The sequence below is a fragment of the Octodon degus genome, unplaced genomic scaffold, assembly GCF_000260255.1.
Source record: "Octodon degus isolate 3935 unplaced genomic scaffold, OctDeg1.0 scaffold00002, whole genome shotgun sequence".
NCBI lineage: Eukaryota > Metazoa > Chordata > Mammalia > Rodentia > Octodontidae > Octodon > Octodon degus.
This window is the reverse complement of record NW_004524578.1, coordinates 28,685,520-28,697,692: the sequence shown is the minus strand read 5'-3', so window position 1 is coordinate 28,697,692 and position 12,173 is coordinate 28,685,520. Positions and strand designations below refer to the sequence as shown.

Genomic DNA, 12,173 nt, shown 5'->3' with positions numbered 1-12,173 from the left:
TCAAACCCCCGGCCCCTTTGCCTGCTTGCAGGTGCTTTAATCCGCTGAACTATTTGGTGAAGAAATTATAAAGAAAGCCCTTTATAATTTGTGTTGTCTTTTTTTTTTTTTCAACCTTATCTCCTGCCCTTTAGAAGTATCCAATGCTATAGCCCATGATTGGGCTAGAAGAATTGTTTGCAGTTCCTCATATGGATGTTTTCTGCCTTCATGCATTATAAATGCTATTTTCTCTAGCTTTTTCTTTAAGTGTTACAGTCCTCACAGAAAAAGAACATCTATCATAATTTACGTGTGGTACAAACTTAACTGTTGGATTCAACTGCTGTATTTTTGTTAGCAAGATTTTCCTTTTTTTTTTAATTTTTGTTTATTTATTATTACAGTATCTTGCAGACTCTTAGTGATCTTCCTGTCTCAACCTTCTCAGTACTGGGATTATAGGTGTGTGCCACCATGCCCAGTTTCGGTGGCTGGCACAGTATACCCAGGTTCTAGGCCAGCATGGCATGCAGTATCAGGAATCAAAACCAGGTCCTTGTGCTTGCCAGGCAGGCACTTAGGCCACTAAGCTATCTCCTCAGTCATTTTTTGTTTTTTGTTTGGTCTTTTTTTGAGACAGTCTCCCTATACAGTTCATTTTGGCTTTAACTCAGTTTGTAGCCCAGGCTGGCTTTGACCTCACAGTAATCTTCCTGCCTCAGGCTCCCCAGAGCTGGGATTACAGGGGTATACCACCACACCCCGCCAGGAATACTTTCTTTTTTTTTTTTTTTTTCTTATGTATTTGGTACAGGATCTCACTCTGCAGCTCACACTTAGTGATCCTCCTAGTTGCAGCCACCCCAGTGATGGGATTATAGGTGTGTGCCACTTAGTCACTGGCTCAGCATACCATTTGGTCACTGGCCTGCAAGGCATGTGGTGTGGGGGATCAAATCCCAGGCCTTGTGCTTGTGTAAGCAGGCACTTAGTCTACTGAGCTATCTTGCTGCCCCAGGAAAGCTTTCTTGATGAAGGGATTTTATTACATGATTTGCATTTGCTTTAAGTACCTAATCTCATTGTCATGAATTGGGAAGAAATAATTCACAGATGGGCACCATCCTGCAGGTAACACTGTCTTAAGTGGAGCCTTCTCTGACAAAGGAGTTAAATGTTACACTATGTTATATGGTTACTTAACACCTCTTTATTTTTCAGTCTATTTTAGAATTTATCGCATTAAATTTTAGGTATTTGCTTTTGTTCTCTTATTAAAGTTTGAGCTCTTGAGTGCAGAAATTTTGTCTTATTCAACTTTGTGCCATATACACATTTGGAAAAATTTTGTACCTGGTAAGCCTGAATCAATGCTTGCTGAATAAATGGAAGCTTGGCATAAGTTAGGCATTTACTAAAAGTCTCAGGGTGAGGCAGGAAGGTTGCTATGAGTTCAAGGCTATCCTGGGCTATATAGGGAGCTCAAGGCCAGCTTGTAGTACAAAGCAAGACCCTGTCTCAAAAAAACAAAGAGTCTTATAATTATTTTATCATATGAACTAAAGTTTACCATATATATGCATAATATATGTTTTTGTATAGCATCTTCAGTGCTTTATTTCCAAAGTCCAGTTTGTTGATATTATTATTTTTTAATGTATTTAGTCCAGGGTCTCACTACACAGATTGGACTCATAGTGATCTCCCTTTTTCAGCCTCCCCAGGGCTGGGATTACAGGCGCAGGCCACAATGCCCAGTCTCAGTTGCTGTTTCAGCTTGCCCCAGGGGCAGGCCCTGTACAGCACTCTGGAAATCAAACCCTGGTCCCTGTGTCTGCCTAAGCAGGTACTTTAATCCGCTGAGCTATCTGGCTGGCCCTTGTTATTGAATCTTTATACAACAATTATTTTGGGGTTTTTTGAGACAGGATCTCACTGTATAGTTCAGGCTGACCTTGAACTTGAGTGCTCTGCCTCATCCATCTTTTCACATGCTGAGAGTAACAGGTGTGGACCAACATGTCTAGCTTTCGGCTTTAAATGTCTTGAGTCTCATTTTTTTTGTTGTTATTTCTTACCCTGGTATAAGTTGTTACCATGTTATGCCTGAACTATTGTAGTAGCTACCTTATTGGTTCTTATTTTATTGCATCAATTTTCTTTATTATGTTTTTGTTGGTTTTCTAAGATGTTTTATAAAATTCATTCTATCTCATAATGGACTTATTTTTATAAAGTACATGTTTCAGTATGGGAACATCTCAATTCCTTGACATAGTATAAAAGATCCTTAAAAAATGTTATCCTAATCTTTCACTCTCATCACTTAGTATTCTTCATTAAGTACCTCTGGTATCTGAGAAGTAAAAATATAGGATATGATAAAACATAATAGGCCAGCCTGATAACTTAGCCATCTAAAGCACCTGCTTAGGCAGAGCACAGTGGTTGGCAAGGGTTCTATCCCCCAGGGTGCCCTGAGACATTGAATTTGACTGGGTATGTTAGCTCATGCCTGTAATCCCAGCACGTGGGAGTCTATAAACAGGAGAATCACTGTGAGTCTGATGTATGTAGTGAGACCCTGAACACCTTGTAGACCCTGCCCTAAATACACAGAAAAAAAAAAGACATAATAAATCAAATATAGTAAGTAGTAGTCTAAATTTTCTACTTAAAATTACTACCACAGTTTTAAAATATTTTATCCAGAGGATATAATAACTGTCAATCTTTGCCTTTCAAAGAAGGTAGGGCTTGAGGTATAGAGCTCTTGCAAGGCCCTGGGTTTAGTCCCTAGCACTACCCCCACAAAGATGATTAAAAATCTTAATGAAGTTTAATTCTTAAATTCTCATGAAGACCCAATACTATTATGGACTACTGGACTCTTTAGAGTATTTTGCTGAGTTTACAAACCTATAATATTCATATAACGGAACTTAACAAAAAAAGGGGATACAGATGAATGTCCATTTTGTATCTGTGTATTCAAAATGGTTAGGATAGATATATAGTTACATTCTCTTAATGAATAGAGGGATTTGTTGTAATGGTGTTTGTAAATAGGGTATCATGTCCACATCTTGTACAGCAAATAACCACTAGGAAGAATGTATGCAATGTGTTAATTATTGAAACTGTCCTACCAATTTGGTTTGAAACTGTCTCATTGCTATTTGTTTCTCAATAAAATTATGGAAAAAATTAAAATAAAATAAAATTAGACCTATTAAAAAATTTAAAAAAATAAATTCTCATGAAGAACTTAGTAATTGGTAAATGTAGTACTTTTAATTGATAAAGGACCAAGAAAGTGGAAAATCAGATTCTTGATGATGATAATAAATTTTTTGTGACTCCAATTTTTTCTTTTTTCTCAATAGGGATGAACACATTACTTTGTGCTCCCATTCAGACCCAGGTACAGCAAAGAGAGGTATGAATTCACATAAGTACGTTTATTTTTAAATCTCATTACAGTTAAAACTTTAAAAAGGCCAAAAAATTAATAATAACAGTATGATTTAGGGATAACTTACCAAAATGAATCATCATAGACTGGAAAAACTTCCTACCTGCTCAGTTAACTAAGGATAGGTTTTTTTTTGTTTTTTTTTTGGGGGGGGTGTTTTGGGCCAAACCAGGGATTGAACTCAGACCCTTGCGCTTGCCAGAGCAGCGCTTATTCTACTGAGCCATCTCCTTGGCCCCAGGGTAGTTAAATCACTAACAATTTAAATAAGGGGGACATATATTATACTAGGACTTCTAAAACTTTCATGAACATATACATTACCTCAGGATTTTAGGGATAGGAATATGACTCAGTGGCACAAGTGCCTGCTGGCAAGTGCAAGGTACTAAGTTCAATTCTTTGTACCAAAAAAGAAAAGAAATAATTTAGCCAGGCATGGTGATACACACCTGTAATCCTTGAGAGGCTTGGGAGCAGGAGGGTCATTGTGAGTTTGAGCTTAAGGCCAGCCTGAACTGCAAAGTGAAACCCTATCTCAAAAAGACCAAAAAAAAAAAAAAAAGTGGGGGGATTTTATTGAAATATAGATTCACTAAAGGCTAATTAGACCTCTCTTCCTTTAAAAACTAATAGTTTAAGCACACTTGTAATCCCAGCGCTTGGGATGCTGAAAACAGGAGGATCACTATGAGTCTGATCTGTGTAGTGAGACCCTGTAGACCTTGTATCAAAGTACATAAAAAAATAAATAAAAAACCCTAGAAAAATAGCTTAATGGATTCACATCCAGTAGATAAGGGATAGACTATGAGAATCTGTATTTATTACAGTCTCGTTGATATTAATATATAGCCCACAGACTGTACTTTGAGTAAGAAGGAGTTAAACTGTGTCTTTATACATTAAATAACCAGAGTCTAGACGATAATATAAATTAGCTATCATGAACCTATGTGTTTCTAAGACTTTTGTTTAGGATGTGAATGCCGTATCCAATATAGAATCTTCATTATGGTTACATTTGATATTTTCAGAGTTTTTCTTTTTCTTTTATTTTTTTATTTTTAAGTCATTCTATAAGGTATACAATTAATTGTGAATTTGAATTTGTTCCCAAGCACTAAAAATTTTTCAACCTTTAAAAAATTTTTTAAAAAGCAAATTATATGTAATATACCACAGCATTGACTCATCACTGAGAACTGTGTACATAGTAATGTTGTAAAATATATTTTAAAAATTTACACTTGGTCTAACCTCTTTTATTTTCTTTTCCAATAGTTTTCAAGTAAAGAACACAACCATGAAAGGAAACATGCAAATGATCAGACAGTCATCTTTTCAGATGAAAATCAGATGGATCTGACAGCAAGTCACACTGTAATGATTACCAAAGACCTTTTAGATTGTTCCAAAAATGAAAAGTCCACTAAGATAGATACCACATCCTTTCTAGCTAACTTAAAACGTCACGCTGAGGATTCAAGAACAAAAAAAGAATTAAAAATTTCCATAGATCAAAACACTTCTGGAAGAAAAAGTAATTCTAGTGACTTCATGAAAAGACTGAAAACAGGAAAGTACAATGCTTCTTCTTTTTCAGAGCCTAATAAAGAAAACTCTGAAATTCCTATTTACTCCAAAGAATCAAATAATGCCCCTTCCTCCCATCAAATATGTACATCTCTTAATGTGGGTGAGAGAAGTAGCAATATGACTAGAATCTTTGGAGAACAAGATGATGGAATGAATTTAACCCATTGTCATACAGCCAATATTCAGACTTTCGTTCCCATAACCTGTGAAGCCAATTTAAGGAAATTTAAAGGTGACATTACAGTTTGTGACAATGATTGTATGGATTTGACAGTTAACCACACATTACAGGTTTTAAATTCATCTGAAACAGAAAATCAAACTCAGACTTTCATGGATATTGCAACAGGTTGTGGAACTAAAGCTCTAGGAAAGAAAGCAATCTTTAAGAAACCACATGCTGCTTTTCCAGACCCTTCCTTAAACCCTCAAAATAAACTTCCTGTAACGAGAAGTCATATCACAGAGTCAGAAACTTGCACAGTCACTCAACCTTCTGATCAAGATGCCAGAACATTGGTAGTAACTCAAGAATCTATGTGTTCTAGTGGACCAACTATTCCAGATAATAAGACAATTTTTTATTCTACTTGTAATGATGCCATGGAATTGACTGAGTGTTTCTCAAGTATGAAAGAAGAGACAAATTTGCTGAAATATGACAGTAATTATTTTAAAATATGTCCCAATCCCAATGCCATACCTTGTCTCATGGAGAAAACTATTTACTCAGGAGAAGACAGCATTGAGTTTACCAAGAGTCACACAGTTGTAATAGATAATCAAATTTTTAAACAAGATCAGGCAGATGTACAGATAGCAGCCACATCAATATCTGAAAGAGGAAAGATGTTCCAAAATTATATAACTGGGTTAGAAGATAGAAAAATGAATGGAAATTATAGCTTAGGTCCCAGTGTACCTAAGGGAAGATTACAGCAGAGCCTGCTCTATCATGGTAAAGATTCTCCTTCATCAGCTGAGTGTAATGAGGAGACAGCAACAAACCATAATATAGTCTATTCAAGGGCAGTTCTTGATAAAGAAGCACCACTAGGAAATAATAGAAATACAATGGCAAGCAAGAACTCTTCATTTTCTGACTCAGAGCCATTACTTTCATCAGAAAGGCAGTCTGCCGTAAAGAATCATACTGCTCTGAATAATCAGATAGTGAAATCTGTACTAGGCCAGAATTCTGTACTTCCTGAGCCACTGAGGAAAAATTTAGAAAATCCTACACCTAACTATTCTCAGGATAAAATGACTTTTTGTCCAGAGGAGGAGCAAGCTATGGATCTAACCAAGAGTCACACTGTTGTCATTGGATTTGGTCCTGCTGAAGTACAAGAAATTAATAATACTAATGTTGAGCACAGAGCCATCCAGCTCCTAAGAGAAAGCACTCAGACAGCCATAAAAGTGGAACAATGTGATAAGAGTCCTATAGAAAAAAATGAAGAACATATATGTAATAGCAAAGACATGTTACAAGACAAAAATATACAGAAACCTGGATTTCTAAAAGAAAAACAAAATGTCAAAAATCATGGAAGAAAAAGTGTTGGTGCACTAAAAATTGATAAAACTGTAGTATTTTCAGAGGGTGATGAGAATGATATGGATATCACCAAGAGTTACACAGTGGACATTAACCATAAACCTTTATTAGATAAGCCTGACTCTCATGTGATACCTTTGGCAGGAACTTCTAAAACTGCTTTGTATGCATGTTGGCAGGATGATATGGAGATCACTAGAAGTCACACAGCTGTTTTAGAATGTAAACCTGTCTCACCAGATGGAATAGGTTCTAGGCCTATGGACAGAACTGTGATGTTTGTAAATAATCATGATGAATTAGAACTGACTAAGTCACACACTGTTTTCATTGACTACCAAGCCGAAAAGCAAGCCATACTTCCAGATGGCTGTAACTTTAAACAGTCCAGAAGGAAAAGCCTGCAAAACCCAGAAGAGACAACTCCTGTTGAAGATAATGTTTTTTCTGAAAATGACCACCTAGCATCAAAAGACAGACAAGTAGCAGTACTAGAAGAATGGTCTCATAGAGGTCCTACAGAGAAAGCCATCGCGTTATCTGATGCGAACATGGTCATGTCTAAATTAACCACTTGCAAAAATGTCAAAGATAAACAAAAGCCTGGATCTATGAATGAGTCCCTGTCAGTCAAAAGTCAGATACTACAAAGACTTAGTCACAAAAATGACAAGCCCATTGCACATTCAAAGAATGATAAAAATGACATGGCTGTTGCCCAGAGTTGTATGGTGGGAATAAATAGCAAACGTGCTCTTGAAGAGAGGGATGGCTTCAGTTTGGTACCTTCGACAGGAATCTCTAGAATTGTTTCATATGCTTGTGGGCAGGATGACATGGAGATCACTAGAAGTCATACAGTTGTATCAGCAAGTAAAACTGTGTCATCAAATGAAGTAACTATTAGGCCTATGGACAAAACTGTAATGTTTGTAGATAATAATGATTTGGAAGTCACCAAATCTCATACTGTTTTCATTGATTGTCAAGCTTCAGAGAAAATACTTAAAGAGCATCCTAAATTTGGAACAACAAATGAAAATATCAGTGCTTATTTTCCTAAGATTGATAACTATGTTGAAGGAATCACTAAAAACCAAGTGCTGGCTGTGGACAACAAAATTGTTGCTCACCCTGAGCAAAAGGATCATATAATACCTCTTATTCCTATGAATATATTTTCTGGGCATCAAAGTGAAATGGGAGTCAGCGAATTCCATGAGGCTGCTACAGATGAAAAATGCATGGAAAAAGTTGTAGACCAGGCCAATACATTGGAAAAAGCCAGAATTGAAAGCTGTCACTTAAACAGTATGGATAAAAAAATTGTGGATTTTACAAGTAGTTGTGTAGATGCTATTCGTGGGTCCAATGATAATTATTCTTGTTCACCGGATGTTATTTCTCCTTTTAATAATTTGGAGAATAATACCATGCCCTTATGTGATAATGATAAAGTCAGCAAGTGCCTAATGCAAAATGGTATTGATGTTACAGATAATTTAGCCAATGAATGTTGTTTAGAATCTGAGGGACCACCTCTTTCTGCTCCTTGTCCTTTGTTAGAGGAGGAAGTTATTCCAACTAATTCCAAAGGGGAGATAGACTATGCTATAACACCACTCAAAGATCAAGATCTGCAAAAAGAGCCTCAAAATCTATTACCTAGTCAAACTTCAGTACATAATCAAAACCAGGGGGAGATGACTAAACTTAATTCAAAGCATGTTTCTTTTAAGCTTCCAAAGGATCAAATAGAGGCCTTTGTTGATGATACTTTCATTACTTCTCAGCCTGTCTCAACCCAAGAACTTCCGTTAATCCAAAAAGGACTGAATGTTGTCAGTGAACATGAGTCAGTATTGTCTAATACTGAAAATAAGAGTTTAAATACTGTTACAGAGAATTGCTTTGCACCCACATGTTCAAACACATCCAAAATGTTCAATAATGAGAAACAGTTTGTTGTGGTCTGTAACAAAGAACTGAAGGAAAATACAGATATCCACATTAACACAGATTTAACTACCCAAGTCATTGAAACCTATGCCAGTGCTAAAGAAGCAAATCCTATACTTGCATCTAATGTTCCATGTTTTAGTAGTGTCAAGCCAAGCCTGAATAATTTGAGTGGAAAACCTAGAGAGTGTTTAGATCTTCAAACTGCTTATGTACTACCTGCAGATGCTTCACTCAAATTAGAAAACAAGACGCTCAATAATGTGATTATAGCACAGTCTACAGAAGTAGATGATGTAGTCTCCAGTGATGTTAAACATAACAGAGTTGAAGAAAATAAAAATTCTCATAATGGAGATGAAACTACCTCTTTACTATTAAAGACTGTTGGTAAAGGTAAAACGAGATATTCTTTGGGAATATTTTTGCCCAAATTGCCAAACAAGAGAAATTGTAGTGTCACTGGTATTGATGACCTAGAGCAGATGCCAGTAGAGGTAGCTGCTTTAAATCGTTTAGATACTCAGCCAGTCTCCACCAAAGATTCAGAAATTGGGTCTGTTGCCACTAATCTGAATTTAAGTCCATCTCAATATATAAATGAAGAAAATCTTCCTGTATATCCTGGTGAGATTAATTCCTCAGATTCAATTAATATAGAAATTGAGGAGAAGGCTTTGATTGAGACACATCAGAAAGAAATTTCACCATCTGAAGACAAAATGAAAGAAATCAGCAACAACCAAAAAAGAGCCTGGGTACAAGAAGAAGATGATGTTGAAAATAAGAAAAAAATCAGAAAATATGAGATTAATTTTAGTGATTCTACACAACATCAGGAGGTGAGCTCTTTTCTGTTTTCTTTTTTTGGAGGCAGGGTCTGGATATGTAGTGCAGGCTACCTTGAATTCATAATGCCTTGGGCTCCTGGGTGCTGGGATTATTGGCATGTGTCACCACAAGGTTTGAATTTCTGTTTTAAACCAAGGAATGTCTTGAGATTATTGAGGTTTTTGTTTTGTTTTGTTTTAGTTTATGGCTATCCTTGATTTTTAATCTTTATTTTTTTTAATTTTATTTATTTATTTGTGTGTGTGTGTGTGTGTGTGTCCAGCTCAGCCCACCAGGGGGCGGCGCTGGCTGGCATGTGGTGCTGGGGGATTGAACTGCGGTCCCCGTGCTTCGCCAAGCTTGTTCTAAGTAGGTGCTTCAGACCACTGAGCCATCTCACCAGCCCCTTTAATCTTTAAATATGTAGAAAATTATTATTTCTAAGACTACAAAAACATTCCTATATACAATCTCTAGGAAGTAATTTACTAACAGCTAGACTTCAACATAAGTTCTAGTGACAAATACCCACAAAAAGTGGAAAGTATTACAAAAATTAACCATGCTAGTGGGGTGCAGTGAGAAGGTTCTATAATCCTAGTTACTCCTAAAGCTGAAACAAAAGGATTAAGAATTTGAGGGCAAATTCTTAGACAATTTAGTGAGACTGTCTCCAAATGAATAAAGGCTGATGAGGTGCTCAGCATTCCTTAGGTTCAGTCCCCCGTACAGCCAAAAATACATGGTATGGTATACACCTGTAATCCCAGCAGTCTGGAAAGCTGAGGCACAGGATTGAAAATTCCAGCCATGCCTGGGCAATTTTAATAAAATCCTGTCTCAAAATAAAATAACAAATGGGGTATGTAGCTCAGGCCTTGGATTTAATCTCTAGTAATGCAAAAAAAAAAAACAAACAAAACCAAAAAACGTTGAAATGTTCAACTTCTGTCACCTCTGGTGTATTGTAGTATTTTGTATATGAAAATCTCTTGAGAGATAGTTTGAAGTCATCTTCAGTGTTAGAAATATTTGGGAAGTGGAAAGTGTTTGCTAATAACATAGAATGCTTCATAAATTTGTGTGTCATTCTTGTGTGAGGGCCATGCTAATCTTCTCTGTATTCCAATTTTAGTAGTATGTAGTGCCAAAGCAAGCACTAGAAAGCTTTTATGGTATGTAAACTGTAAAAAATGAAAGGCTCAGTTGATTGTGGTAGAACATACCTATAATCCCAAGATATGAGGGGCTGAGACAGGAGGATTGTGAGTTCTAGGCCAGTAGTGGCAAACTTATAGTACACAAGCTATAGCTGGTTTGTATCATTGAAATCTCTACAAGATTTGTCATCACTGTTCTAGGCCAGCCTGATCAACTTAGTGAGATGCTACATCCAGATTATAAGTAAACTGGTATAAAGAGCTACATCATTATTTGATTTCAGCCAAAATAGTCCTGGTCAGCTGCGGAGACAAGTACTAAATCCAAGAAATAAGTTTCATTTCATTTCTCCCCCCCCCCCTTTGGCTGAATCCTCCAGATTTATTGTTCTCCCTGTGCCAGGTGCCCCTGCCATGGCTCCACCCTAAGTTTCATTTCTATACACTAGCCAGGGCCACTGTGTATATTAAACATTGTAATCTGGTTTTCTCTCATGAAGTAACCCAGTTGTTGGTACCTAGTAATTAAATAATTGTGTTAGTTAATATTTGACAGCTTATAGGTCCCAGCTACAGCTTAGATACAATTAAGAAACAGTTTGTTTATATACGTTAATGTATAAAGTTTGTTTGATTGATTAATTGATTGGTGTTTTGAGATAGGCCCTCACTATGTGGTCTGGGCTGTCCATGAACTCACTGTGTAGCCCACGCTGGCCTCAAACTTGTGGCAGTCCTCTTGCTTCAGCTTTCTAATTGCTGGGATGATGGGTGTATGCCACCATTCCTGCCTAAGATTATTATGTCTTTAATAAAATGCAACTATAATTAAAGGCCAAAATTGCCTGATAACCCATGTGACTTATACATCTTATGTTAGTAGTAATATATTGGTTTGTTCAACAAACGTTTAGCTGTTTATATCTTAATTATTCTGATGATGTTTCTTAATTGGTATTTTCAGATTTTTGATCATCAGACTGAAGAGGACATAGATAAAAATGCTAACAGTGTATTGACAAAAAACCTGAGCAGGACCCCATCTAGTTGCAGCAGCTCTCTGGATTCAATCAAGGCTGATGGGACCTCTCTCGACTTCAGCAGTAAGAACTAAGTGAAGGCTCAACAGCTATCATCTACATTCTTTTTTTAAATCAGCATTCTTGACTAATAATAAATGCATTTCAGTTTAGGAAATATGTGAATGTAGTTTAAACCTTTTCAAGGTTACAAAGAATTAACAAGTATAATTTATTTTAATTATCTAATAAATTGAGAAGTGATACACTACAAAGGAATACAGTTACTTCAGATTTTATAACTAAAGTATAATTATATAATTATAATTAACCAGAGTTTTATAATTATAAGCATTGATTAGAACCTTAAAACTGTGATATATTTTGTCTTGCTGCATGATTTTCTTCCCAGAAGCATCTCAGTGGGTAGATTTAAGGTCAGGAACAATGCATAAATCTGAAGGATAACTAAAATTATGTCTACAATTTAATTTTGATTTATTTGTCACACGAATTTGCTTTACTTCTAGTATATCGAAATAGTCAAATGGAATCCCAGTTTCTCGGACACACTATTTGTGAAGAGA

General features: G+C 36.2%; 1 protein-coding gene and 1 non-coding gene across 2 annotated transcripts in view; one reads left to right on the top strand and one right to left on the bottom strand.

The window, feature by feature from the left end:
* Knl1 (kinetochore scaffold 1) overlaps positions 1-12,173 on the top strand; it is a 68,275-nt gene that overhangs the window by 8,664 nt on the left and 47,438 nt on the right. Inside the window, 4 exon segments of the mRNA XM_023712641.1 lie at positions 3,369-3,421; positions 4,742-9,418; positions 11,532-11,670; positions 12,117-12,173. Of these exon segments, the coding sequence (XP_023568409.1) occupies positions 3,369-3,421; positions 4,742-9,418; positions 11,532-11,670; positions 12,117-12,173 (4,926 nt within the window).
* LOC111816286 lies at positions 10,463-10,568 on the bottom strand. Its single transcript, XR_002820717.1, has one exon. It is a non-coding gene; the product is annotated as a U6 spliceosomal RNA (small nuclear RNA).